This window comes from Tiliqua scincoides, chromosome 2 (assembly GCF_035046505.1).
Source record: "Tiliqua scincoides isolate rTilSci1 chromosome 2, rTilSci1.hap2, whole genome shotgun sequence".
NCBI lineage: Eukaryota > Metazoa > Chordata > Lepidosauria > Squamata > Scincidae > Tiliqua > Tiliqua scincoides.
The window spans coordinates 54435243-54462745 of record NC_089822.1 but is presented as its reverse complement, the minus strand read 5'-3'; the positions used below and the strand labels follow the sequence as shown (position 1 = coordinate 54462745).

Below are 27503 nucleotides of genomic sequence, written 5' to 3'. Positions count from 1 at the left end.
AGCTGAACATTTTACAAAAAGCAACAGCAGAGATGGAAGAGGAGATGGTCCTTCTGACCCCATTTTCCTCTCAAGTCCTCTCAGAGCATGCAAGAAGTGGATGGGGCAGCCAGGGAGCAAATAAACAGGCAGCAGACTTGGGGAGACAGCAAGCAGGTACAAAGGGGCATGGGGTTCAAATAGCCTCTTGGCTAGGTTGACATGCATGCATGCACATCAAAGTATACATGGATCAGGCCATATATGTAGGACTGGACTGTATGAATGCAGTTATCTACAGGACTCATACTAAGAAAAGTGCCTGGCAGCCCAATCCTAACCTGTCCTGGAGCAGAGAGGCTGGTTGGGCTGCAAGTGGTTGGGGCCAAAAGTGGTTCAGCCCAGGGCAAGGGGAATTGCTCCCCCTTACCCCATGTCGTGCTGCAGCTGCCCCAATGGGGCTACTCTGATCTGCACCACCTAAAGAGCTGCCCAGGATCCTGGCCCCACTGTTTTGTCAAATTCCCTTTCTAAACTTGGTCTAGAGAACTTAAGTCCACTTTAAGCTAATTAGTACCTCTCTTCACTTGAAATAGCCCTAATCCTACAGAAGACACTACTGGACCCCACCATCAGGGTAGTTCACCTGTTCAACCTGCAGAGTTCCTCCTCCCTCCACTCTTCCACCAGCAGCTTCTCCAACACCTTGGTTCCCAGCAGCTCCTGGACATGGCAACCACGAACCAGTATCCAATAGTCTCTGTTCATTCAGTCCATCAGTCATCCATTTAGTCAGTCCATCCTCTTTCTCCAAGCTCCTTCGTTCTGCTCTCTGTCTCTCCAACTTCCTTCTAGTCTCTCCACCCTTTCTACACCCACACCCCTTTCCTTCCTCCAGGTGCAACTTTTATCCCTGTGGGTCTTGTTATTTCCAAGTGGCTGCAGCCATGCAGCACACTCACTGCAATCTAAGGCCCTGGTATTAATCCCGTGCTTGCCTAACAGAGCAAGAGGCCACCGCACCCTATCTCCTCAAGGGACCTTGTGCATTGCCATTACAACTGCCCCCCCCCGCTCACCCCCCCGCCTGCCCTCCCCCCAACCCAAAATGCCTCCTTCCACCTTCCTCACACACCCCCAGACCCCTTTGCCAGCCTAACTTGACTGACATGGGCTTTACCTGAACTGCCAGTCCAAGGGGCTTGGGCTGGCAACCATGCACCAGCCTCCCTCTTCAGATGGTGGCGAAAAAATGCTTTATGACCCTTTTGCAACACTTTTCAGTCAGCACAAGGGACTTGCACCGGCTGAGGGCGCTCTCAGGATTGTGCTCTAAGTTATTCTATACATAAAGTTGTGTATATGTGTGTGAGTGCGTATGTATTTTCTGATACATGCAGCTTGGCATAACACCCAATCCACCTGAAGCTCTCACCACCACCACTTCAGTCGTGCCACCAGAGCATGCACTGCATCTAAAAGTCTCTTCTTGGTTAAGGAAAATTTGTTCTCTTGTCCAGGGGTAAGCCCTTGCTGCCCTGCTTTGTCTACTCAGACCTGCAGCAGCTACATAGCACCAATTATTTATAGCTGGAGCAACTCCAAGTGGAAGCAGGAAGACGAACTGAAGTCTGGAAAGGGGACAAGATATCCTCCCCACTCCAGTCTCCTCTCCATTCCTCCGCTCCCTGCCCACTACCCACCTCCCTCTCACCCCCTGTGCTGACCTACCAGCACCAGTTGTTGATAGGCCACTGGTGTGCAGCCTCAACCACAGCTACTACTGGTGGAGGAGTAGCCATGGTGAATGGTGTGCCTTCTTTGCAACAGCCATGAAGGACCTTGCACTGTCAAAACTCTAGCTTTTGCCTCATAGGATTGGACTATAAATACATTAGACCATATATATAAAATAATGTTTGCATATTCCAAAAGAATATACACCTCCAACTGTTGTCTTCATTGAAATTAATGAATTGTTTCATGTGTGCTGAGGAAGTTCATCTACATAAAATATTTAGGCTGCAGGTGGGTGGGGGAAGAATGGGTAAACAACACTCTGAATCCAAGCAATTTTCTTAGATCAGATCTGCTGGTCTTGTATTCCATTTCCATTTTCAAAACAGAGTTAAAACTAAAATAGCTGTTCTTTCCTATGTCATTATTTTCTACTTAAGATTCCATATAGCTGGTTGGCAACCTTCAGTCTCAAAAGACTATGGTATAAGCCTACAGCACCCAGTATTCCCGGGCAGTCTCCCATTCAAGTACTAACCAGGCCTGATCCTGCTTAGCTTCCAAGATCAGATAAGATCAGGCATGTGCAGGGTAACAGTATTATACTTTATATTCATTTCCACTTCAGTCAGTTATAGTTTAGAAGGTTCAATATCTTACCAAACATTCTGAGCAGCTCATTTACTGTCATCTGCTATTCTGATGCTATTCTTACTTGTGGCAGATGTGGCCAAGATATAAAACAACTTTCCTGTTATGAAAACTCTTCAGCACTATCAAAACCACATTGAAAAAATTAGCTCTCATCCATCATGCTTTAAAATACAAATCTGATAATAATACCTACATGAGTCATTTCTATGGATGTGACATAATTCAAATTGAATTAACTACTAAAACAAAACTAAAATAAAATAAATTAAGGCCTTATGTTTCGTGCTGTCACTACATTTGTTAGAAATTTCATCACCATTCAGAAAAGGATCATTTGAGAGTAAAATGTGTACAAAATAACATGTTTTCTCTGAGGCATACATACTGTTTACATGCACAAATTTTAGTGAAATGTTTATATGCAATATAACAAAGCAGTTGTTTCAAGCGTAAAAATTAGTACTATAGTTCACATCTCGTTCCCAGAATTCACGTGGATGGTAAAAATCACATGAAAGCAAATCCATTTAAAAAACAATGTCCTTTGGCTCTGTGATTTAAAAGCAGCCTTGCTGACCTTTTGCAATGCACACAGAGGCAATCAGTCTCTCTCCAGGCACTTAGAAAAGCTTCACTCTGAGACATCGACCCCTCCCTTCCCCAGGAGCAAAGCACAGGAGAATGGAGGAGGTGATAAGGACTTGCATTCTTTCATATGCTCAGGGGGAAGGAAGGGTTCGCTTGCCTGGGAGTGAAGCTGTTCTAAGTGCCTGGAGAGAGAATGATTGATGGATTGTCTACTGGCTGCCCTCTGCTCCATTAACGAGGCTATTGTTAAACATATTTTTTCCTTTGATTTAAAGGGTCCTTGCTTTGAGATAAAACCACAGGTAAAAAATCTGTGGATAATTAGGTTATACCTGTAGTACTAATGCTCAAAGCTCTAGCAATTGCTCAAAGCTCTACCAATTGTCAACACCAGCAAACCACAGAAATTGTGAATCCAGCACATGATATGCTTCATGAAAACTGATTGCAGTGGTTCCTTCTCACTCTGTCCCCTTCTGTGTCTTGCCCTTCTCTCTTTCTTTTCTTTCCTTCTTGTTCTTCCCCCACTCTTCCCCCACGCTCTTTCTCCCTCCACTTTTCTCCCATTCATCATGTCTGAATGAAGGCCCAATCCTATCCAACTTTCCAGTACAGCTACAACTTTCCATTGTGCAGCTACAATGCAGTCTTGAGGTAAGGGAACAAATGTTTCCATACCTTGAGAATGCTTCTGTGACTGCCCCACCACAATAGGATGCAATGCACATCCCATAGGTACTACTGCACCGGCACTGGAAAATTGGATAGGATTTGGCCCTAAGAGCCCATTCCTGAGCTCCCATGGTGCATGGCTGCAGCGGCACCAAAAACGACTGCTGCTGCATCCAGTGGCACCTCAGGAGAAAGAGACTTTTGTCTCCTTCCCCCAGGTAAGGGAAGTAGCCCCACAATGGGGCTACTCGATTCACCACCAACCAAAAGGTCAGCAGTGAGGTAAAAGCATTTGTGTTGGGCGGCGAGCCCCACACAAACACTCAGGATTCGGTGGAACAGAGCTCCACTGGTCCCTCCTCCTCCCTCTCCCCGGCACACCTCCTCCAAATTCTGATTTTAGTGATTTTGAAAACTTGTAGAGTCCCACACACACACCCCGTGTCACCTTACTAACACCTTATTGCAGCAGTTCTCAAACTTTTAGCACCAGGACCCACTTTTTAGAATGACAATCTGTCCAGGACCCATTGGAAGTGATGTCATGGCCTGGAGTGACATCAAGCAAATTAAAATAAATAATTAAATTCAAATAAAAGAAATAATTAAATAAGGGGGAGCCAGTCCTGTTCCACCAAATGAATCTACTCTGAAGTAAGTCCCATAGTGGTCAATGGGGCTTACTCTCAGGAAAGTGTGGGTAGGATTGCAGCCTGTGAGCCCACTCCTATGCATGTCTCCTCTGAAATAAGTCCCATAGTGGTCAATGGGGCTTACTCTCAGGAAAGCTTGGGTAGGATGACTTTTGAAGGAAATGAGCGATTTCAATTCTGTTTTTTGCATTGTGTTCCACTGGACATTCCACATCTAACAGTGTGTGGCATGACAGGGTAGTTCTGAAAGCCACAAAGTTAGCGCGTCCTCCCCCCAGGGCACGTCACCCCCCCGGCGCATCACCCAGTGCACCCCATGCACCCCACACACCCCTAGTGACGCCACTGGTGACACCCAGCAGTAGTGCTGGAGCTCTGCATGGCGCTGAGGAAGTTTAGGATTAGGCCCTTAATCACAGTCTTTCCCTTATAAGTGCTGTACAAATCCTAATGTTATAAAAGCAAGGGGGTTATACATTGTAACCCTGCAAACTTAAAATGCCACACTATCACCGGTTATTAAACAGACTGAGGGCCCAATCCTATCCAATTTTCCACTGCCAATGCAACCACTACGCACACCCAAGGTGAGGTAACAAACATTCCCTTATCTTAAGGAGGCCTCCATAACTCCCCACCACCACTACAGGATGCAGTGCACACTCTATTGATATGGCTGCATCAGAGCTGGAAAACTAGGTAAGATTGGTCCCTGAGCTGCTAAATGCAACACAGCTGACTGTAATTTTTATTCTGGCATTGGGGATACATAATCCAACCCTAACCATTATAGAAATAGAGAAATCTCACAAGAGTGGGCTGTACAAGAATTTTGCCTAACTCACAACTGCAGAATTGGTCCATATAAAGATCCCCAGCTACACAGAGCCTGACTCATATTCATTTGCTGCCAACCAAACTTGTTTGAAAATAATACTTTTTCAAGAAAAATCTGTCCTCATGTCTTCTATTTTAAAACTGAGAATGTCCAGAAAATGCTACTCATGCTTCTGATTTTTTTTATATATATAAAAAATGTGGTTTTAGTCTATGTATTTTAGAAAATTTACTTATTCTGAAATAGGGAACTTAATTTAAGTGTGTATTCGTGGTGATACAGCATTTTTATGTTGTCTTCTAGGAAAAAATTGACTGAAAGCAAGTTACTATACAGTATATCTATTGGTTAATTAGAACTTTAAGAAGCAACAAATAAAACATTTTATTGACTTTTATATCTTCAATCAAATAAATATTTACTACTGCAATTTACAAAAATTATTTACCTTTCAATAACAGATCACAAAGAGAATATGCAGTGCAGACACTAATGAATGTCTAGGAACATCAGCAAACAAATTACAGGCAAAGAAAAAAAAGCTTTCTAGCTATCATGACTGTCTATAAATAGCACACGAGTCTTCTTTAAAGATATGTGATCTCTTACATTAGAGACTTATTTCAGTGCATGATTGACCTTGAGATGGAGAAAAGCCTTACAGTAGAGAGGCATCCTATTTTAGTGAACAATGAATATAGAAATTTAAGTACATGCCTCTTGTCAATTCATTCTTGGATTCTGCCTATGCCACACTGGGACAATCAATTTTGTAAATGGTTGCAATAATCAAGGAAATTGCCTAATTTATAAATCCTTGCATACAGCATTTTAATGGATTCCTACATTTTAATGCTGATGCCTTCAAAGCTAAATGAATTGTTGTCCAAGCTGTCATTGCGCAAAATGATAAAAACATTCAGTCTTGTAGGTAACTACATCTCATGGATATTCAAACCCTCAGAACATAATCACTCATTAGTGACTTCCAGGCTAGCCTTCCATTACAGAACAGAAGGATGAGTGAAGACTCACACTTTCCTTCCAAATGACGCTTTGACCAGATCAGTGAATCAAGAGTCTGAGTGCATCACTAACAGATGAAAATTATTAAGCTCCACTGAAGCAAGATTTTCCAAATATCTTCTCTGTTTTCCTTTTTGAGCCACATATTATCCAGCATGGCAAGAAGGAATGAAGGTGCAAACTGTTTTTCCCATCACTAACCTAACCAGTAATGTTGCTATCATAACAACACAAATATACATTTCAGTGCTTTATGCAGTAAGTACAATTTTCAAATCAAAATACAAAAACTAAGAGATCCTTTAAAGCTACTCTATGGCATCTATTCTACAAACCCTAGTATTTTGAAATTAGAAGACACATTGAATATTCAACAAATCTGCTGTAGCACAAAATGAGAGAGTTTTCCTTGAAATAAGTGAATTCCCGCAAACTTAAGCTACAGCTGACACCTTTTTCCATTTCAGGTATGTACGCCTGAATGTTTCACTGTGGAATTTGCTCTACATATTTAGAGGTGGTTATACATAGATTGCTATTCTCGGTTAAATCTTAAACCATTGATTTCAGCCAATGGTGGGCTGTCAGTACTTTACTTACTGCTCAATCTCACTAACCTGACATTTATGGTGTACTGATTGGCCTCTGTCAGTGGTGGTGGTTGTAAATTCACTTTGAAAAGCTTTGTGTTAACAGCCTTCAACCAGGCTCTGAGAAGGGTATGAGCAAGCAGGCTGACAATTGCTCGACCTTCTGCCCTTATTACAGTGAGTAAATCAGGCTTTGAGCTATTAAGCTGGAGCCTGAGGCCTACACAAAAAGGATTGACATGACTAAAGGTCAACCTCTGTCACACATGTGTAACAATTTGGATAATGGAATTCTGTAACTTATCTGGGGGGGAAGGTGGCAATGGTTTAAAAGCAGAGCAAAGGCTGAACTAGATTTCGTTGCTTTTTTGGTAAGTAGATATTCAAGCGTCTGTGTATTTAAATTCTATATGCAAGAAATGTCTGCAGGCTACAAAATCTCACTGTGTAAAAAAAGGACAATGAGGAAGACAATTCTACAAAACGCTTTCCAGCATGGCAGGTTTTTACAAGGCATTTTTGCACAGTGTGCAGTATGTCATCAGAACCATATTGGCATCAGGTATACTGTAACAACTGTTTTGAGTACGAATGCATTTCTTTAAAATGTTGCCTTTATTCTTTCACTTGGAACCAAAAGAATATAGAAACCATTCCAAGCAATATTCTGTGTGAAAAATAATTCTAAGTCTTTGAAGCCAGGCTTTCTCCAGTTTGAAGGCTCACATTTATGAGCATTGTTAGATTTAAAGACCAAAATTGTTTCAAGAATTATAGATTAATGTGATCCACTCTTTTGTGGGTCTGCCAAGTGAATAATGAGAAGACCCATGGGTTGCAGAGTATTCTTTACATTTTAAAAGTTTTTTTTAATCATTGCGGGGGGGGGGTGTTAGATCAGAATAAAAAATACATTAGTACACACAAACAGATATTAGAATTGCAGTATCCATATAGGAAGAAAATGCTTGTTCCAAAATGGGGTTGAAATGTAGGAGTTGATTACTTTTATTATGAGAGTAATTCTTATGATGCCCAATCCTGAACAGTATACTGAATATGCATAAAGCTTTAATCCTTTGTACACTTACCTGGAAGTAAACATCACTGGGCACAGTGGAATTTACTTCTGAGTAATCATGCATAAGATTACCTATGATGGATTATCACAGCACCATTCATTTGAATGAAAACTGAAGTGTACAATATTTTATTACATATTTTAAACTGTTAAAAGAGCACATATATATTTTAATGCAAGTGAAACGTAAGTAAAACAAATGATATAACTTCAGATGGTTAAGTACTGTACATTATTACTGCAGAATGTTAGCACCACATATAATAGCACCAAAATGTTTTAGGGAATCCGGCACCAACAGATGAATATACAGGACTGTGCATGCACATTTCTGAACTGGAGTCTTCAAATTATATTTAAACCATACTTATGTATGGATACATACAGGACATACAGGACCTTTCAGAGATGGATCAATGGACTGAGCCTCATACATGAATGCAGCCACATCAACACTGACAAAATAATCCATTCCAACTGAGAAGGAAAAAAAAGGGGCTCAAATGAACAGTCAGTCTCTAGATATCAGTCATAAAAATATTGCATATAATTAACACCATGATTCTATTCATGAATAACTATAGCATTCTTTTCAGAAGTAAATTTATTGTTTACAGTAGGACTTCCAAGTAACTGCTACAGAACTGCAGTACAAATTCATTTAAAGGCAATCCTGTACATCTGGAAGCAAAACTCAAGAGTACAATGCAACTTATTTCGCAGTAAAGGCATGCTTCAAATCATGCTGCTGATTACATGCAATAAGAAATTGGTTTTTAAAAATTCACAATTATAATTTAAGCACATGTTCAACATGTTATTTGGTTTAGGGCACAATCCTAACCAGGTCTACTCAGAAGTAAGTCCTATTTTGTTCAGTGGGGCTTACTCTCAGGAAAGTGTGGTTAGGATCGCAGCCTTAAATGCTTCAGATAAGCAAGAACTAAATATTACAATATATCAAGTTAGTATAATAAAAAAAAGCATTCAGAATCGTTGGAAGACTGCTTTATACAAATAATCTTCAAGATTTTTTCCTAAAAAGGTGCAGAAAATGAAATGTTGCTTAGACCATACAATATGCTAAATTTGTCCTCCAATGTTCAGCCTAATTTCCAACAAGTGAGTCACAGACCTGAACTGTTTCTAATTGAATGAATTTCAGTCTACAGAAAGCTACAAAATACTCAGAAATTCTTTAAAGTATGCAATAAAAGAAGTATAGCATAAGTGTTTGTTTTTTTCAATTTAGGCATCAAGTATAGCTCTTTTATTTTCCCTGTTGCAAGCTATAATGATAACATTACTAAGGTTTATTTTCAGGGCAAAATTATTTGAATTTCATGAACATGACATATTTGAAGCAGAGATGACAAGCAGTCTAGAACGTTAGATGATGGATTGCTGAGAAACATAATTTTCACCTCAATATAGCTATAGCTTTCACATAATTTTATCCCCTTGTGCTTTCCTGAATCAAAAAACCAAGGCTAAAATGCAGCTTGGGGTATATCTGTCACTATAACTGGATGTTGCTCCTTATTGGAAAAAAAAGGCAAATGTCTCTCTTTTTCCTCTTCCCCCTGGTTTTTGAGAGAAATAGTTCCCATATTTGCACATTGCTATAACACACTTGTATGGGGAACATAACTTCAAACATGAGAAGTTTCAAAATGTCATGCAAATTTTATGAAATGATAATGGAGTCAAGGCGCAACCTTATTCTTCACAGTGCTGGTGCAGTTGTCGGAAAAACACAATAAAGCATTCATTGATGGCATAGTGTTTCGGAGTGCTGGCAGGAAGGATTTACCTTTCGCTGATGCTATATCCCCAGGCAGGTACGCTCCAGCAGGAAAGTGCACAGGGAGGGTGGAGTTGGGGGTGGATCAGGTCTAGGAGGGGGTGAAATGGCAGCCTTGGCAGGCACTGTTTCCTATCCTCCTTCCTGAGCTTCCTGAAATGGCTCCACTTGGAGTGATATCATTGGCACAGGTCCAAGTAGACCTGTTGCCACTGCTGGGTTTTCCCCAGGGAAGGAGATGACTGTCCCCCTTACCTCAAGGAGAACTCCAGCCTGCTGCTTGCCAGCACTTGATACAGTGTTGGCTGCTGAACTAGTGCTGATTAGGATTGGGCTGTCAGATACGTAGGCTTACTAAGATTTAAAAGTTATTTTATGGCACCTGACCCATACAGTTCATATTACGATCACTTGATTTCATTCCTACATTGATACATACAACCTCATCAGACCAAAATAAAAATGATTCCCTTCAAATAAATAATAAATAAGACAAGTTCTTGTGTTTCTATTCATGTTGTATCTAAGCTTAATTGAAATAAATAGTACTTAAATAAGTCGTAATTAACTTGCCTCATTGATTTCAGTGGTGCTTAGCCATTACTAACTTTTTGGGGATACAACATATATCTACATTTGTGTGAAGAGCATGAGGTAAAGAATAAAGTCCTAATCACACTGTAGGCCCATCAAAGAAAGTAAGACTGGCAATAGAGGCAATCTTTGAATTGTGGTAGAAGTGGGATGAAAACAAATTTACTGTTCTGAAAACACATTTGTGTTTGGTTTAACACACATTCACTTCCACCATACTTAAATGATGCCAGTTTTCACTCTTTGTTGTGTTTAAGTTCTTTTGTTATCAGTGAAACTTAAGTTACTGGTCCTATTGAATTCAATAAATGAAATTGATACAAACATAATTAACTTTCCCTGAATGCATCAATTTACATCCTCCTGAATTCAATAAAGCTTCTTAGTAAATATAGTTAGGATCGGGCTATGCAGCATACTTCCTTGAAAATAAGTTCCTCTTAAATAATGGCAAATTTCTTATTTAAATAAATTTCCTATTAAATAATAGCAATTCTTAATGAAAACTAGTTTAGGTTCAGGGCACAGGTTTTGCAATAAAATAACCTTCCAAATGTTTAATTTCCATTAAGTCTTTGGGCTATCCAAGTAAAAGCCCAATCCTAACTCAAAGATCCACCAGCACAGCGGTCACTGCACTGGCAGACGGTGTTGCAAATGTGCCCTAAAGCATGTTGTAACACACAGAGAGTAGGCAGGCTGGTGGGGAGACTTGCACCACTCCTCCAATGCTGAATTCAGCCTCTAGCTACCAGGAAAATAAGGTTTGCACCAAGCGGCAAAGGGGGCAAAAGAAAGGTGGTGGGGAGGGGGCATTTTGGGGTGGGAAGAGTGGAATGGGATGTATCAGGCCCAGGAGGGGGTGGGTTGACGAACGCCTCTTCCACCATCTCCTTCCTGGGCCAGACAGCATTACACCAGGCTGCTTGGACTTGTCAGCTATATAGTTAGTGGATATTCATGTAGCCCCATAGGGCAGGCTGGGATGTTACTCAGGGTAAGGGAGAAAATATCCCCTTAACCGAAAGAGACTTCCAGCCTGTTCCTTATATGCTAATAAAGGATTCTATTCATTCATTCATTCAGCCTGTTCCAAAGCAGAAGCCATGCTGCCCCACTACTCCAACACAGTTTAGGATTGGGCTATGAGTATGTACCAGGTTGGAGTGAAAGAGCTTTTATTTATTCTAATAACAATAAATAATTTTGCTTTATTTTAATCTGTTTTTAAGAATGCTATGTTCCTGCGATTCACAGCACAATCGTATGCATGCCTACTCAAAAGTAAGGTCTATTGTATTCATAGTGTGCACAGGATTGCAGACTCACAGCCCAATCCTATCCACACTTTCCTGGGAGTAAACCCCATTGACTCTAATGGGACTTACTTAAATAAAGTTTGGGATTGGGCTGTCCTCCACTTAAATAAAACTTCAACTGCAATCCTAACCACACTTTCTTGAGAGTAAGTCCCATTGAACAAAATAGGACTTACTTCTGAGTAGACCTGGTTAGCATTGTGTCCTTCATTTCTTTAAAAAACAAACAACTTTTGCCAGTCTGATGTTAAAGTTGCAATACTACACACTACTCTACACCCTCAAAAAGCTTAAGGAGAAAAAATGATTAATCTTTAACTTTTAGTGTGTAAAGGTTTAACGTGAACATCAATGCAATCAAATTAAGATTCACTGCTTGCATAGATCACTATGTGGAACTGCTCCAACTGTTTCATCTGTGCCCAAAATACTTACATTTGGGGTTTTTAATGGGGTCTTTGCCCTACGGGGGGGGGGGGGGAGAGAAAGAGAGGAAAGAAGGGACGTAATAAACATTCACAGTTTCCTAGACCTTTATGATTAAAAACTTAAAAGTCTGAAAAACTTCAGTAATGAGAACTTGCATACCTTTTAAATGTCTGTATTATATTCTAATAGAATTTTAAATGCACCCTCTATGCATTCCATAAGTCTAGTCTTATTACAATTTGAGGTAAAGCAGAAAGGAGAAACCTTACGCAAATAGATGAATCTATCTCTTGGAGATAAAGACACATTAATAACTGAGACAATGTTTTTATATATGTTGGAAGCAATGTGGTTTCACTTCTTTATTAGAAAACACATTAAGAGAATATTATCTCTCTTCATTGATAAGCCCCAAGTTCTGAGAAACTTTTTGTGTCCTTTGCAAAAACATTAGCATCTTTTTTCATTCATTCTAAATCAGCGCCGCTCAAACTTTCAAGTGCCCGGAATGCAGTCCCCATCTGGATCGCATCCAAGCATTCTGGGTGGCTGGCATGCAATATCCTCCCTTTCGGAGGACAGGGATGCTCTGGGCAGTTGCGTTGCCTGTCTGGCATCCCAGAATGCTGCACAACAGGACGTCCAGGCAGACGCAACTCCCAGAGCATCCCTGTCCTCCAAATGGGACATGGTTATGGCCAACCAAAAGGTCTGCCCACTGGGTAGACAGATCTGTGTGGATGCTGGATCCAGCCCTGGGGCCGCAGTTTGCCCTCCCCTGTTCTAAATGAAGAAGCTCTAAAAATATAATTGAATTACAATGGAATAAATGCTTTTTAGAAAGGACTGTATTTACTCGATAAACCCAGGCATATTTTTGGTTTAAATAAATCAGTTTATTGTATTTTCATGAACCATAAGCAAATGTATATATTTTATTTATTTATCACATTTTTATACTGCCCAGGGTAGATGGGACTTGTTAGCCTGGGAAGGCAGCTCATCTGAGAGAAGGAAAACTCTGATCCCAAACCTCCACTGCCTTGTGGCTACATCCAGTTATGGAAAAGGCTTCAGGAGTCAACCTCGAGGCAAAATCCGGAGCCGGAGTCCCTGAGGCAGTTCATGGCTGAACACAGTCACGTTCTGGCAACTCCTGCAACGCTGCTGGAACCAACCGTATTGGCCTCTGCCTTTCCATTGGACCATTCCAGCGACGTGGAGAGTGGGGATTTGCTGCATAGGTAACAGTCTATCCTCCATATCTACTTTACCCAGGCTTTGCGCACTGGAGAGGACACTCTGTTCCAGAACCACCATTCAGAGCGCGATACCATAGTCTTCCGAGACTGAAGGATGTCAACAACAACAATACTGCCCTTCCAAGCAGCTTAGGATGGTATACATGGTTCATTCCAGCCTTGTGTCCCCAAAACAAGCCTGTAAAACAGATTAGGCTATGACGGGGTCTCCAAACTACGGCCCACAAGCCACATCTGAACCTCCACAAGGTATCATCTGGCCTTCAGCAACTTAAAATATTTTTATTGCTAATATTTTTTGCTAGTGTTTGACATTTTTACTCATTATATATTTCTCAGTTTAAGCATGGCATTGTTTCTTTGCCGTGTGCCACTGTCACATTTCTCTTTTGTTCTGAATCATATCTTACTGATTGCAAAAAAGATCCAGATAAAACTTATTCATTCCTTTAGCTTTCAATATCCATTTATAAAATTGATTTTTTTCGGTCTGCAAAAATGTGTAAAATATGCGATGTGGTCCTTGAAAAGTTTGGAGACCCCTGGACTAAGAGATAGGGACAGCCCAAGGTTGTACAGGATGCTCTGTGGCTGAGTGGAGATTTGAACATGAATCTTCCAGCTCTAAGTCCAATAACAGAACCATTATATCATCCTAGTTCTGTACAGGCTGAAAAGGGTCATAGGAAAAATTAAAAGAATCATAACTAAAGTGAATTCATTTTTATTTTTTATTTTTACTCCCTAAAGAGATGATCTTTTATGCAGACTATAAAAAAATTACCTGGCAAATTGATAAAGAACTGCATAATTTCCCAATGAACACCCATAGGTGTCAGAGTGTCATGATGTAATGGAATGGTGCTTAATTTACTTCAAATTGCTGTACATTGAACTGTATGGATGACGTACAAAGCAAACACTAAATGTGTGGCAGGAACTCTTGCTCAAATATGCCAAAAAAATGTGTCCACTGTATCCAACTGTACATCAAATGCAATAATGATGTTTGCCAAAGCAAAGCAACTCAAAGTACACCACATCTGGACTGGTGTTTGATTGTCTTTGCAACAGTCCTTCAATTTATTTGACTCATACTGGAAACTACTATGAGGCTGTTAAGAATTAGAATGTTCAGGGCATGAGAGCAGGATTTGGGTTGGGAACTTGGATACTCTTTCTGAGCAAATTTGTGTTGGAAAACCATTATTCTCACTCTTTTTTTCTGGAGGATGCTGGAAAACAAGTGGTATCCCTGAATTCCATCACATGCTCTCATAGGCTCATGCTCTCACAGGCTCATGCTCTCACAGGCTCTCTTCTTTGGCATCTTCCTACTGCATTTAAACACACATCTGTGTCCTCCAGTCCCTCCAAATGCCCGTTGACCTTAATGCCTCTATCCAGTTCTGGTGCCAGTTCCCTCACTTTAAAAACATACAGTCACTAGCAGCTTAGGGACCAATTCTATCCAATTTTCCATTGCTACTATGCCAGTATGCATTGCTTCCTGTGTTGGGGAGGCAGTCACAGAGGTCTCCTCAAGGTATGGGAATATTTGTTCTCTTATCTCGGGGCTGCATTGTGGTTGCACCGGTGCTGGAAAGTTGGACAGGATTGGGTCCTCAGCTGACATTCTTAGCCAACATTCCTGAGAGCGGGGTGGGGGGAAGGTGGGAGAAGATAAGAACATAAGAAGAGCCCCGCTGGATCAGGCCAAGGGCCCATCTAGTCCAGCTTCCTGTATCTCACAGTGGCCCACCAAATGCCCCAGGGAGCACACAAGACAACAGGCACAACCTGTGTCCTGGTGCCCTCCCCTGCATCTGGCAATCAGAGGCAGCTTGCCTCTAAAACCAAGAGCTTGCATATACCTACTATGACTTGTAACCCGTAATGAACTTCTCCTCCAGAAATTTGTCCAATCCTCTCTTAAAGGCATCTAATCAAGATGCATAACTACCTCTTGTGGCAAAGAGTTCCACAAACTAACTACACGCTGGGTAAAGAAATATTTCCTTCGGTCTGTCCTAACTCTGTCCTAACTCTTCGAACACTCAAGTTTTGTGGGTGAAGGGTGGGCAGATCTGACCCACGAAGGGGGCAGGATTGGTGGCACCGGTGTGCGCTGAATCCCAAGGCCCTTCCTGGTCCTGACCATGTGCACAGATCAACATGGACTTGTGCTAGTGATATCACTGGCACAGGCCAGAGCTGATTCATTGTGGCTGCTGGGTCTTACCCCAGGGACATCTCCAGCAACCATTCATTCTGTGGGGGATGCAACATAGCCCAAGGCAGCCCTGCTTCATCGCTGCACAGGGATTGAGGTTGGATTGGGTCGTTAAATTCTGGGCCAGGTAAACCCACCCCAAGACTCTGTGTCTACACAGAGCAGAGCAGAGTACATACCTGCAGACAGCGTACACACCTGTACTGATAAGTACATGTGAATGTGGATGAGAGCAGGGTTAATCACAGTTTTCTACCTTCTGTCTCCAAATTTCTGGAGTGTGTTACATCCTCCTGCTATCTTTTTTTTTTCTTTTCCTCTCTTTTGGTTCATTCATGGTCCCTTGCTATGACCTATATACAATACTACTAGCTAAATGTATCAGTTGCTTTGAGTACCATTTCTGTGCTAATGGCACCTGATCATCTTCTCTAATCTGAATTCCACCCACCCCCACCCCCCATTCATTCTCACATCTTCACCTGGCAGCCAGTCTAGTATTTCCTCTTGGATATTACAGTGCCATCTTAGAGCCCAATCCTGGGCTCAGTGCCGCGGCTCCGTGCTCACCGCCAGACTCCCGCCCGTGCTAGCCCAACACCAGCCGGTGCTGGGTTAGCGCTGGGCTAGTGTGAGGCAGGCACGCAGCCTTCACGGCTTAGCGGTCTCATGGACCGCCAAGCCGTGGCATGGTAAGTGGGGCAGGGAAGGGACAGGGAGGAGGCATGACGCGGGGAGGAGGGTGGGCGGGAGGCGTGCCAGGGGAAGCGGGTCCGTGGAGCTCTGCTCCATGGTTTCGAAGGCGCTCGTGGAGGGCTCTGCACCCTGCACGAAGGCCTTTACCGCCAACCTATTGGTCGGCAGTAAAGTGAGTAGCTTCATTGTGGAGCTGCTTACCTTACTAGGGAGAAGGGGATGAAAATCCCCTGCTCCTGAGGCACCTCCCGCGGTAGCCCGGGGCGTGCAGGATCCAGTGGCAGCCATTCTCGGAGCCATCAAGGCTGGGCGCCCCAGGCAACTCAGGATAGGGCTGTTAGTACCTCCAACGCTGAACTTCTCATCTTTCTTTCCAAGTCCTCCTCTCTTCTGTTATCCTCCACATTAATTGACTATAGGCACAATCCTATCCAACCTTCCAGCGCCAATGCTGCCATGCCAAGGGGGCACACACTGCATCTTGCAGTAAAGGGACAATCATGGAGACTTCCCTCAAGGTAAGGGTACATTTATTCCCTGTCCTCGGGGTTGCATTGCAGCTGCATCTGTGCGGAAAAGTTGGATAGGACTGGGCCCTATGTCACCATAATTCCATTGAACAGGAACACTACCTTATGGTACTACATTATTGATCTCAGATCATAAAGAATGTTTATTTTGCTGTGTATATTTGCACTGGCATAATACATTCTGATGTTTAATTGATTGTTCTGGTGGTGATTTGTATCCAAATTTTAATTTTTGTCCTATCCTGAGAGACAGAATTATTCTACTTACTTTTTTTCTTTATGTTGATTCTGTAAATGGCAAACCACCATATAATGATTCCACTTTGATTTGAGAATGTTGCATAATATATATTGGAAATTAGACAGATAGATAATCTATAGCCAAGACCAGAAATCTCATTACTTATGAGTGATCAGTGAAACCAGCTCTGCAATTTGGCTCAAACCACTGCCTGTACAACTATTCTGGCTTTACTCATTGACTGGGCATAATTCAAAATTAATAAATGCATATCTATTTAGAATCACTGCTGATCATTTGTGTAAATATATACGTTCCTGCCCAGCAACCTAAATATTTCAGTGGCTTGAATCCAGAACATTCTAAGTAGAATTCTGTTCATGCACTGGGATTTTCCTGCCTCTTGCTCTCCCAAATATCACATAAAGGCACTCCTGAGTGTTAGGAAACCCTCCAGAATTAAGGGGAGTGTGGCGAAGAGGATTGCAAAGGGAAAGTGAATCGGCAGAAATTGCTTGAATGTGAATTTTTCCGCCTTGTGATCTGATGGTGACAGCCTAATTTTGACAAGCCAGCTTTTAAAAGTTTCTCTTTACTCCACAGGATGTGATGTGTGCAGATGGCTATAATGGAGAGTGCCCCCGAAATGGGTTTCTGCATTCTTAGTGTCACCTGGTGGACACTGATAAGTTATGGTACCAGTACCTTTACCTGAGACTCCTGATTGGTGTTGGTATCTGCTATTCCTGTTTGCTTTTGGTGGCATTTACAACTCAAGCCTATGCATGTCTACTCAGAAGTAAGTCCCATCAGTATGAATGGAGCTTACTCCCAGGAAAGTGTGGATAGGATTGGGCTGTCAGTTGTTAAAAAAAAACTTTTCCTGGATTTAGTTTGGGTTTGGCCTAGCCTTAGATCAGCAATTTTCAGCCTTTTTTCATCTCACAGTACATTGACAAGGCACTAAAATTGTCAAGGTACATCATGATGCTGGTGGGGGATAGGCCCTACTAATGCCCAATGACCTTACAAATAAATGACCCTCCCCCCAAACTCCCACGGCACACCTGCAGATCATTCATGGCTCACCAATATGCCATAGCACAGGGAGCAAACAAGACAATAGGCACAACCTGCGTCCCAGTGTCCTCCCCTGCATCTGGCAATCAGAGGCAACTTGCCTCTAAAACCAAGAGCTTGCACATACCTACTATGACTTGTAACCTGTAATGAACTTTTCCTCCAGAAATTTGTCCAATCCCCTCTTAAAGGCATCCAGGCAAGATGCCATCACTACATCCTGTGGCAAGGAGTTCCACATTACTAATTACTAATTGCTGGGTAAACAAATATTTTCTTCTGTCTGTCCTAACTCTCCCAATACTCAACTGTGGTGGATGTCCCCTGGTTCTGGTGTTATGTGAGAGGGAGAAGAGCATCTCTCTATCCACTCTGTCCATCCCCTGCATGATTTCGTATGTCTCAATCATGTCCCCGCTCAGGCACCTCTTTTCTATACTGAAGAGGCCCAAACGCTGTAGCCTTTCCTCATAGGGAAGGTGCCCCAGCCCAGTAATCATTTTGGTTGCTCTCTTTTGCACCTTTTCCATCTCCACTATATCCTTTTTGAGATGCGGTGACCAGAACTGGACACAATACTCCAGATGTGGGCTTACCATAGATTTGTACAATGGCATTACAATATTAGCTGTCTTATTCTCAGTGCCTTTCCTAATGATCCCAAGCATGTAATTAGCCCTCTTCACTGCCGCTGCATATTGGGTTGATACTTTCATCAAGCTGTTCACCAGCACCCCAAGATCTCTCTCCTGATCTGTCTCAGACAGCTCAGAACCCATTAGCCTATATATAAAGTTTTGGTTCTTTGCCCCAGAGTTTTGATTCTTTGCCCCTTATGTATAGATCATAAACATTCAGAAAAAGTAACATTTTCAACTAAGAGCACACAATTTTCCATTCTACTGCAATAGAAACATAATATGGGCATCATCATAGCACTGCATGAAAGTTAAGATGTAAAGTGAAATTGTAAATCACAAATAACTCAAAATAAGCTTCTAAACTAAAGTGACTAGTTTTTCATCAAATAATATTGATTTAGAATCCATTTAGCAGCTACTACGTTACTAGAGAAATTGCTCAAAATAAAAACTTTAATTTGGTTTATATGAGCTGCAGATGCTCTGCATTATATGAGAAAGGTTATTCAAAAACAGTCCACTAATAAAGAGGTTTTAAACACATCTCACTAGTGAAATAATGCCCAGAGCTCTACAAAATAATAGCTAACCATGTTTCATTTTAAGGTAGAGAAAGGTTCCATCCCAGTTTATAAGCATGCTGTTTGGTAGTCTCATTGATTTCAACAGTACTCCTAGTTCTGTATGACTGCAGCCTGTGCCCACATATTATCTTTGCACACCTTTATCACTATTTATAAGAACTGGTAACAATCTGCTTTATTTACTGTAAATTTAGCAGAAGTTATAATCTGCCTGCTGTTGAATGACATCCTCAGACAAAAGAGTGGGTGACTTTCCAAGTATACATACCAGGGATGGGAACTCAAGTCAGTGACTTGGACTCGAGTCATGAAAATGCGCATTTTTCGGTAACTCGTGAGTCGTGCACATGGAAGACTCTGAAACACATTCAAGTCAGGGGCCCTCTGACTCGGCACTCATCCCCATGTATGCTGACTCAAGTCTGCCCGTGTCTGGGTGTGCTTTCTTAAATTTTTGCAGTGTGAAAGACCTCGTGTGGCATTATTCTGACCGCACGAGCAGCAGGGATGTTTCAGCTATGAGACAGGGAAGGGTTAATGCATCTAAGCAGGAAGAGGGACGCAGGAGTGAGCTGTTTTGCCCATGATGGGGGGGGGGAGGAACCCATGATCACTGAATGCAGGGTGGGAGGGCAGGAGGAAGAGCCCAAGGGGGTTCTTGCCTTAGGATTGGCAGGAGAGGGATAAAGGAGGTGGAAAAGCAGGGGGAGGTGGTTCATAGCAATCACGCTTTCCAACGTAGTTGCTCCTATGGGCTCAATTGTTACTTCGAAGGGGAACACACATTGAATGACTGGCTGTGGTGGAACTTTGTAAACTGCCAAGGATTGGATCATGCCAAGGATTGTGAGGTAAGCCTCACAGCTGCTGCATGTGACCCTCCTCCCTCTTGCCACTTCTGTCCCTGCTCTCTTGCAGCTCATCCCACCCCCTCCCACCTCATTTACAGATGGGCAGGGACAGCAGGGAAGAGTTTCAAGAAAACTTCGAAGCACACACGCACCCGGCAGCAGCCCTGTTTTTTATCCACGACAGGCTTTTTAAAGGGAGAGGGGCGACTCAAGTCCTATCGAGTCGCGAAGGGGCAACTTGGAAAGTGCCCCTGTTATGAATCATTTACGAGTCAAGCCACAGAGGGCAGAGACTCTTGACTCCAGTTGCACCATGCTGGATTTCCCCATCCCTGATACATACACACATCAAACCCATTACGGGAACCTTTGAAAGTGAAAACAAAACTTGAAACAAAACTTGAATGCTTTTATCAGAACTTACTTCCCAGAGGTGCTGGGTGTTCCTGGTTGCTCCCATTTGCACCTTTTCTGGTAGAAGAAGAACTCCCTGGAACGGCCCGATCCAGGTGCCCTGCTGAATCCTCTGGGCAGCACAGATGCCATAGGCCAAACCAGGCACAGTGCTTGTGCACAGGCATACTTCCCGCGGCAGATCCCGGAGCCACTCAGGAATCTCAGGTGGAGGTGCTGCTGCTGCGGAACTGCTAGTGCCCACTAGACGGCGCAAAGAATGCAAGGGGCCGTGCATGGGGCACTCTCCATTGCGGTTATCTGCACACATGTCACACCCTGGATCGAAAAGAAAAAAAAAATTGAAGTAGCCAGTCGCAGTTAGAAACATATATAATTAGATAACATATACAATTAGAAATCTATGAACTCGTCCATCAATTTAAATATTGGGATCTAAACATAAACACATACTTCCTAGCTGTTATTTTCTCTTATCTCAACCAAAGCTACAAACCCAAGAACGCTGCTTAGTAAGCCATAAGACACCCTCAGATTTGCAGGACACAGTGGCATCGCTAGGGGGTGCAGGCCACACCAGGTGATGTGCACGGGGGGGGGGTGACACCACTACTGGCCAAATTTTTAAAACCTTGGTATCTTTGAATAATACAGTCATACATCAATTGATGCATAATTTCATGCAGAATGCAATGAAACAAACTGTATTGAAATAGCTCTACTCTATCAAATGTTATAGCCAAAAAACCAGCAGGGGCAGGGCGGTGGTACATCACTACGCCCACCGCCCAGAGCATTGCCCCGCCCATTGCGTGGGAGGAGGTCCATCACAGGGGTGACGTGCTGGCCTCCCATACCAGGTGATTGCAAACCCTAGTGATGTCACTAGTGGAACATATTTCCAAGTAAATGAATTTGAGATTAATGAGTGGATCACATTAGAATTGAATATAAGAGTAAAATCTAATGTTTATACGAACATTCAAAAACACTCATACATGTGCTAAGCTATGGTTTTTAGGGTGCCTTAAGGATTTTCTAATCAAATTTGGTCACTTTAAGAGCCCAATCCTATCGTCAGGCAGCACCAGCACTGGGTCTCGTAAAAGTGCCATAAAACGCTTTCTGATACTACACAAGTAAGCGGCACTGGAGAGAAGGCATGCACTATCCCACAGGCACCACATCCCATCCTACGGCCACCAGAGCAGGTAAGTGAAGCACTGGGTGGTGCAGCACTTCCCTTTCTGGCCGTGACATGCCCTTTGGGACCATTCAGACGTGTGCAAGCAAAAGGACTGGTGCAGACCTGAGTAGGACCATCGGGGACCACAGTGCTGCAAAATAGGAAGGTAAGTAAATACTACATGCTAACTACATGAATGGCAAGCTATACTTGAAATTACATTTTCCCCATCATTTCAGTTACTGCAATACAAGATAACTCAGTATCATGAATAGCTAATAGATAAATAAGTATCTAAACTGTACATTCAACAGAACACTCTAAAGCAGAGGTTCCCAAACCCCTCCAAGGGAGTTGGGAACCTCATAAGTAGTGGGAGTGGGAGTGGGGATGGGGGTGGGGGAGTGGGGGTGGGAGTGGGGAGTGGGGGAGCGGGGGAATGGGGGAATGGGAGTGGGGATGGGGGAGTGGGGGAGTGGGTGGAATGGGAGTGGAGGGCACGGCCCTGACGGCGTCACAGTGATTGCAGTATCACAGGGACCCAGGGACATTTCAACATTTGGAGGGATTCCTGAAGCCTCCAGGAGGGTCCTGGAGGTTCGCAGTCCCCTCTGCAAGTCTCTGTGTGGCTGCCCTGAACTTTGATTGCCTGAGCTCCGGTTGGAGCTCACTTCCGCTTTGCAATCAGGCAAACTAGAAGTGAGTTCCGATCAGCAATCGGAGCTCAGGACAGCCATGTGGAGGCTCACAGAGGGGGCTGTGAGTCCCCAGGACCCTCATGGAAGCTTCACAAGCCCTCTGGGTACGTTAAAATGTCCCTGGGTCTCCATGGTGCCACAATCGCTGCAGCATCTTCGGGGCACCCATTCCTGGGTCACTTTTCAGGGAGAATGGCCCATTTCCAGTTCCCCTGATAGGTCGCAACCCACCAATTTGGGAACAGCTACTCTAAAGAATATCATTCACATACTATAACAAATGTTTAATTTCTTTATAGTGTACTAAGATTTTATTAGCATTTTTCTTGTATGCATACAGGCTTTTAGTGGTTTTTATTCCACTCCCGTTCATATTAATGGTTTCCGCTTTATTTGCATGCTGTCAGCTATGTTCAAATTACAAGAGGGAGTAGAAAGGACCTAGACACATTAAATTGGTGTTGGCCTCCTTAGCTACTGTTTTTAGAAGACTGTTGAAGGGGACCACAATATAACTAAAATTTTGGAAAATCAAGGGTATTTATTCATTGTGGATTTTATTAAGGGCTCCCCTACTTTCTCACTGTAATACAAATACTAGCTATAAATTCTAGTCTTCCAAGAAAATAGTTCATATCCGGAAATATATTTTGAAAGTAAACTAAAAACAAGCCTGTTTGAATTAATTACAGTCTCTGGCACTCTATGCATATTATAACACAAAGGTTTCAAATAACTCTATTCAAAATGCAGGGCTTGTTCTTCATATTTACACAGCCATTCCTTTGCCCTGATAATTTTGCACCATTCACATCCAGCTGCTAAAAATAAAACAAAAATATTCATCAGTTGGTTGGGGATTTGGTGGTCTAAACCACAAATCTGGAATCCATAAGCAGCTTGGAACCACAGGTTCAAATCCCAGCCCAACTGACACAGCCTTCTTGCCTTCTGTGTTAGAAACACTTCAGTGTTGTTTACTGTGCAAAGATGTTTTCAGATGTGTTCCTACTCGACACAAATATTGTCGTCCCAACTGCATGGGCTGAAGCTGTCAGCAGAACATGTGATCCATGGGCAGTTGCTGCTGAAAAGCAGCTGTAACGCACCTTCTGGCAGTATGCTGAGTACTGACCTACCAGGGAAATGGTAGGAAGGTTAGAGCCTTCCTGCATGTGCTGCTGATGTGCAAGCCGTTGAATGAGGAAGGCAAAATGACAGGGGAGGTCAAATGGAGGGGCAAAGGGAGGGCGGGGCAGGAAGGCTGCTGGATGGAGTGGATCTGGCATCAATGGTAAGCACTGGATTTTACCCCTGCAGCAGCTTCCTAAGAACTTATGAAGTACCCTGCTGGATCAGGTCAAAGGACCATCTAGTCCAGTGATTTTCAACCTTTTTCTTCTCATGGCACACTGCCAAGGCACTAAAATGGTCAAGACACACCACCAGGTTTTTGACAATTGACAAGGCACACCATGCTGCCAGTGGGGGCTCACATCTCCCATTGGCCCTATTAATAAATGATCTTCCCCCAAATTCCTGCGGTACAGCTGTGGACCACTCACGGCACACCTATGTGCCACGACACAGTGGTTGAAAATGGCTGATCTAGTCCAACTTCCTGTATCTCACAGTGGCCCGTCAAATGCCTCAGGGAACACACAAGGCAACAAATGACTTGCATCCTGGTGCAGTTCCTTGCATCTGGCATTCTGAGGTAATGCCCCATCCCCTTTCACTCCTTGGACTTGTGCTAGCAAAATTACTAGCTTCTCTGAGCTTTAGAAGGCCTCTGATTGTTTGCAAGATCTGGAAGTGTGTGTCTAAGGCCTTCTGGGGGGCTTTTGAAGCCTTCTGAGGCCCAGGGCCTCAGAGCACCTCCTGGGTGAGGATGCCAGACCCGACCCACAGATTCAATTATCCATGGTTTCTGGCATCTGCGGAGTTCAGGAATGGAACTCCGCAGCTGCTGAGGCTGTATAAGTATTCTTAAATAACGATGATTTGACCAGCATCCTTAAACTCAACTTGCTACTAATCCTATCATCAGATTTATGACAGAGGGACAGTGTCCCTCTGTCATAAATTGGATGTCAACAACACACAGAGCCTGCTCCAGTACAAGTAAGCTGCCGTGGGGGTTATCAGTGGGTGCCTATCAGTGGGTAGGAGGTTGATCCAGCAGCAGTTGCACATGCCAGATCTTATGCCCTCTTTTTAACCTCCCCCTTTTCTCAGACTACACTACCAAATGGCTTGCGTACGTTCACAGAGACCCATAGGAGATTGGGCAGCCTACCAGGAGGTAAGTGAAAAATACCTCTTGCCTCTTGCAGGCTGTCTGATCATCCCCACCACCACAGCATGCAGTGCAGCCCCCATTGGCGGGGATGCATGCTATAATGTAGCAGGCAATAGGACTGGGGCCTTTATGTAATTTTCATTTTCTTCTGCAGGACTATACCATTCAAGGCTGCAGTCATATGTATACTTACATGCAACTAACGGCCAATACTGTTGGATTGGACCAGCATGGAAGGGGTTATCAATGGTAGAACAGAGTTCCAACACTGTAAAATGGCTCCAGCTGTGTGTACAGCATGCTGCCAATGGCCATTTGCACCAGCAGCAACTATCAGCAGTGCAGGAGGTCCGCCGCCAGACCAGGAAAGGTCAGTCTGACAGTGGCAGAGGCAGAACAAAGTGGGGAGGGAGTGGACTGGGGAGTTCCCAGGTGGTGTGAGAGCAGGGAGGGAGACAGATGGGGGAGGAGACTGGCAACACTTACGTGCGCCTGTATCCTAATCCCTTCCCTCTCCCTTTCTGCCACCATTGCACACCTCAGACTTATGCCTGTGAAATAACAGTTATAGATCCGAGGAGTCCCATGGCAGCAGTGGAGCCTTTCTCGGGATAAGTGAATAATAGTTCACTTGCCCTGTGGAGACCTCTCCAACTGTCCTCTCCGCAGATGCAGCTCACACTCCCTTGGTGTAGCTGCATCAGTGGAGAGGATTTACGTAGGACTGGATTTGCCTGCCTTTTAAATCAAGTAAGGTTTACTTTTGAATAAGATCAAGTTATGCATAAAAAATGGATTTATGGGCTGCACTGTGCATAATTAAAGGGAAAGGTATGAAAAATGCAACCTGGGCAAGAACTAGACGGCATTTTGGATAAGAAAATATCTGAACAAAACATTTGCTGCTTTTTTTCTTCCAGGACTAATATAAGGCTGGAAAGGAAAGTAGGATATATGGGGAGAGGGGTGTGTTTAAAAAAGAAACTTTTAGCACAATACAATAAAATATCTCCATATGTCTTAGCACTCACATTTGATTTATGCTAATCTTCTTCAACAAACTATAAAAAGTCCCAATCCTTTGTTACTTATACACCAGACTGGGAAAGACTAAAATTGTAGTCCCCAAGTTGCAAATAACTTCAGTAGCAATAATCTTCAAGTTTCATATAACTTTTCCTTTTAAAAACTGATGTAAAAATATTCGAACATATAAAACTTTAAAAATACCTTTGTTGGAAAGCCTCAGGATTTAGGAAATGACTGATCAAGATTTTAGTTACTTCTCAGAGCAGACCCTTGATTCTGGAATAATTTGTTCCCTGCTGACAATCTTTTAGATGTGTAACCTCCTCCCAGCTTCCTGATTATTAATGGCTCTCTTGGAGACACCATGTCTACTGAACAGCTTCAATTAAATGAAGCCAAAGGATCTTTTTTAGTCCAGCCAGGCTGCTTCAGGATCAAACTTCTACACTCTGCCATTAGATGTGCAACATCGTACACTTTTACACACTCACAGAAACACACTCACACATACAGCTTTTAGAACATCTGACAAACATGAACATCTGAGATAGCTGCTGGGGCTAAAACCACTTTTTACAATTCTTTTCTTCTCCCCTTCTCAATAAATACAGATCAACATTATGAATTAGAAAGAAGAAGGAAAAAAGAATTGTGGAGTACATGCCAATGAGTATTTCTCAGCTCCAAGAATAACTCCACTTGAACAACTAGCAAACTGTACTGATGTCTTTTTTTCCAACACACAAATAAAAAAAAACAGTAGTCTGCTTGACCAACTCAAGAACAAGCTTCTTTCATGCATTTCTCATTTGTTTATACTTATATCTGGCAATATATTCAGAAAGCATGAGGCTATAGTCAGTATTATAAGCATATCTAGTCATTAAATTATCATAAAGGTTTTTAGCAATTTACTTTGAACACTGTCTAAACTTCAGGCATTACTTATCAAGTCATAACTCTGTAATTTGGTGAATTATGTTACTTCCAAAAGGTTTTCTTAACATTGTCTCAGTAGTTCATATGAATACACTCTTGTCCTGATTTGGAAGCAAGGCTGTAAAACTATACATGTTTTGTAGTAATTCTTATTCTGCCCTGTATTTAGAATGATATGCAATATCATTATAAATAATAAGCAATATGAATATACAGACCACTGAAAACAGTAGTTTTTTAGCCTACACTGAGATTTAAATTCATACAAGTAAATTCCACTAAAATAACTGAATTCTACTTATTTCATTTCAAAAATGTACACCCCAGTTTTCCTCTCAAAGAGGTGCCAGAAGCTACTTACACTAAATGTTCAGGTGTAAGAATAAAGCGTGGGAGGATGGAGGCCAGAATGTGCGACCAGATCAAGAAAGAAACACCTGAATGTTGTGGTTTCTTGAAAGATAGAAACCTTCTTTCAAATTGTAAAAATCCCTACAGGGATTTAAATTTGCCTGCCTATGTAAACCGCCTTGAATAAAGTCTAAGGAGAAATCTGAGGACCAAGAAAGGCGGTATAGAAATACCTGTATTATTATTATTATTATTATAAATAGTTGTAACTTGAAATAAATGAATTAAGTTTAGAGGGAGTAACAAGGCAGTTCTGTGCATGTTCACTCAGCAAAAAGCCCCATTGAGTTCAATGGAATCTGCTCTCAAGTAAGCATGTATAGGATTGCATTGCCAATCATCTTACTTTAAATTTAAATTGAATTTGAGTGTGAATACTCTATTATTTTGTTTATTTACGAACCAATCCTATCCATGCCTTACGTTAAGTCCTGGACCAATA

General features: G+C 42.5%; 1 protein-coding gene across 1 annotated transcript in view; it reads right to left on the bottom strand.

Annotated features, from left to right (window-relative positions):
- Positions 1-27503, bottom strand: part of PRDM6 (PR/SET domain 6) — a 104796-nt gene that overhangs the window by 63578 nt on the left and 13715 nt on the right. The window contains exon 2 of the mRNA XM_066618149.1: positions 20507-20814. Within this exon, the coding sequence (XP_066474246.1) occupies positions 20507-20814 (308 nt within the window). The remainder of the gene's footprint in view (positions 1-20506; positions 20815-27503) is intronic.